Source organism: Plectropomus leopardus, unplaced genomic scaffold, assembly GCF_008729295.1.
Source record: "Plectropomus leopardus isolate mb unplaced genomic scaffold, YSFRI_Pleo_2.0 unplaced_scaffold64443, whole genome shotgun sequence".
Classification (NCBI taxonomy): domain Eukaryota; kingdom Metazoa; phylum Chordata; class Actinopteri; order Perciformes; family Serranidae; genus Plectropomus; species Plectropomus leopardus.
The window spans coordinates 1-941 of NW_024670892.1; the positions used below are offsets into that span (position 1 = coordinate 1).

The 941-nt window shown below is 45.8% G+C and overlaps 1 protein-coding gene across 1 annotated transcript; it reads right to left on the reverse strand.

Annotated features, from left to right (window-relative positions):
• Positions 1-270: 270 nt before the first annotated feature.
• LOC121939875 (olfactory receptor 11A1-like) lies at positions 271-936 on the reverse strand (the record flags this gene model as incomplete). Its single annotated transcript, XM_042482802.1, has 1 exon — positions 271-936. A coding segment is annotated over one exon (666 nt), but the record flags the coding sequence as incomplete, so codon positions are not given.
• Between the last annotated feature and the right edge of the window lie 5 nt (positions 937-941).

Genomic DNA, 941 nt, shown 5'->3' on the forward strand with positions numbered 1-941 from the left:
GAACAGTCTGAATGTAACTATTTAGTTTCCACAGTGTATTTTAGACTTATTGTAGGAGCTGAGCTGCAAATTCACTGATTACACTCAAATACACAATCTGGACTACATTTAGGACACATGCATCAACACACACACAGTTATCACAACAGGAAGAAGAAAAGTGTGTTAAATGTACCAAACAGTCCCTAAAGGGTTAAAGTCTACACACTATTGGTGGTGAAATCAGATGAACTTTATTCATTTTCATGTGTGTAAAAACAATCAGCTGATCTAAACTTCTCCACACAGCAGACGTTTACATATGAGGCGGATTTTGGACATTTTCAGTCCGTAGAGGACGGGGGTGAAGAGCGGCTGGCATGTGAGGAAGTACAGAGAGAGGAAAATGTCGAGCGGTCGGGGTATGGCGCTCGTGTCAAACCTGCTCAGTAACACCTGAAAACAAGCTCCGAGGGAGAAGTTGAGCAGCGAGGCGAGGTGAGGCGTGCAGGTTCTCACGGCTTTCTGCCTCGTCTGTCTGGAGCCCAAAAAACAGACTTTCAGGATTTTGGTGTACGAGTAAAGGATCAGGAGCAGAGGGATGATGATGGAGATGGCGGTGTAAATGAGTCCGTAAATGTTATGGAGTCTGGTTTCGGAGCACGCCAGTTTGACGATGGCGTAGTTTCCGCAGATGATTTTGTTAATGACGTTTCCGCACAGCTGCAGAGGAGCGCTCAGAGAAATCAGAACAGCGATCGCAAGAAACGGGAACAACCACGACACGGCAATAAGCATGGCCACCTTTTTAATGGTCATGTGTGTCTTATACTGCAGAGGACAACAGATGGCCAGATATCGGTCGTAAGACATGACGGCCAAGTTCAAAATCTCCACACAAACGTATGAAAACACACAGAAGATCTGCAGGAAACAAGCTGCAGCAGAAACGGTGTGAAGGT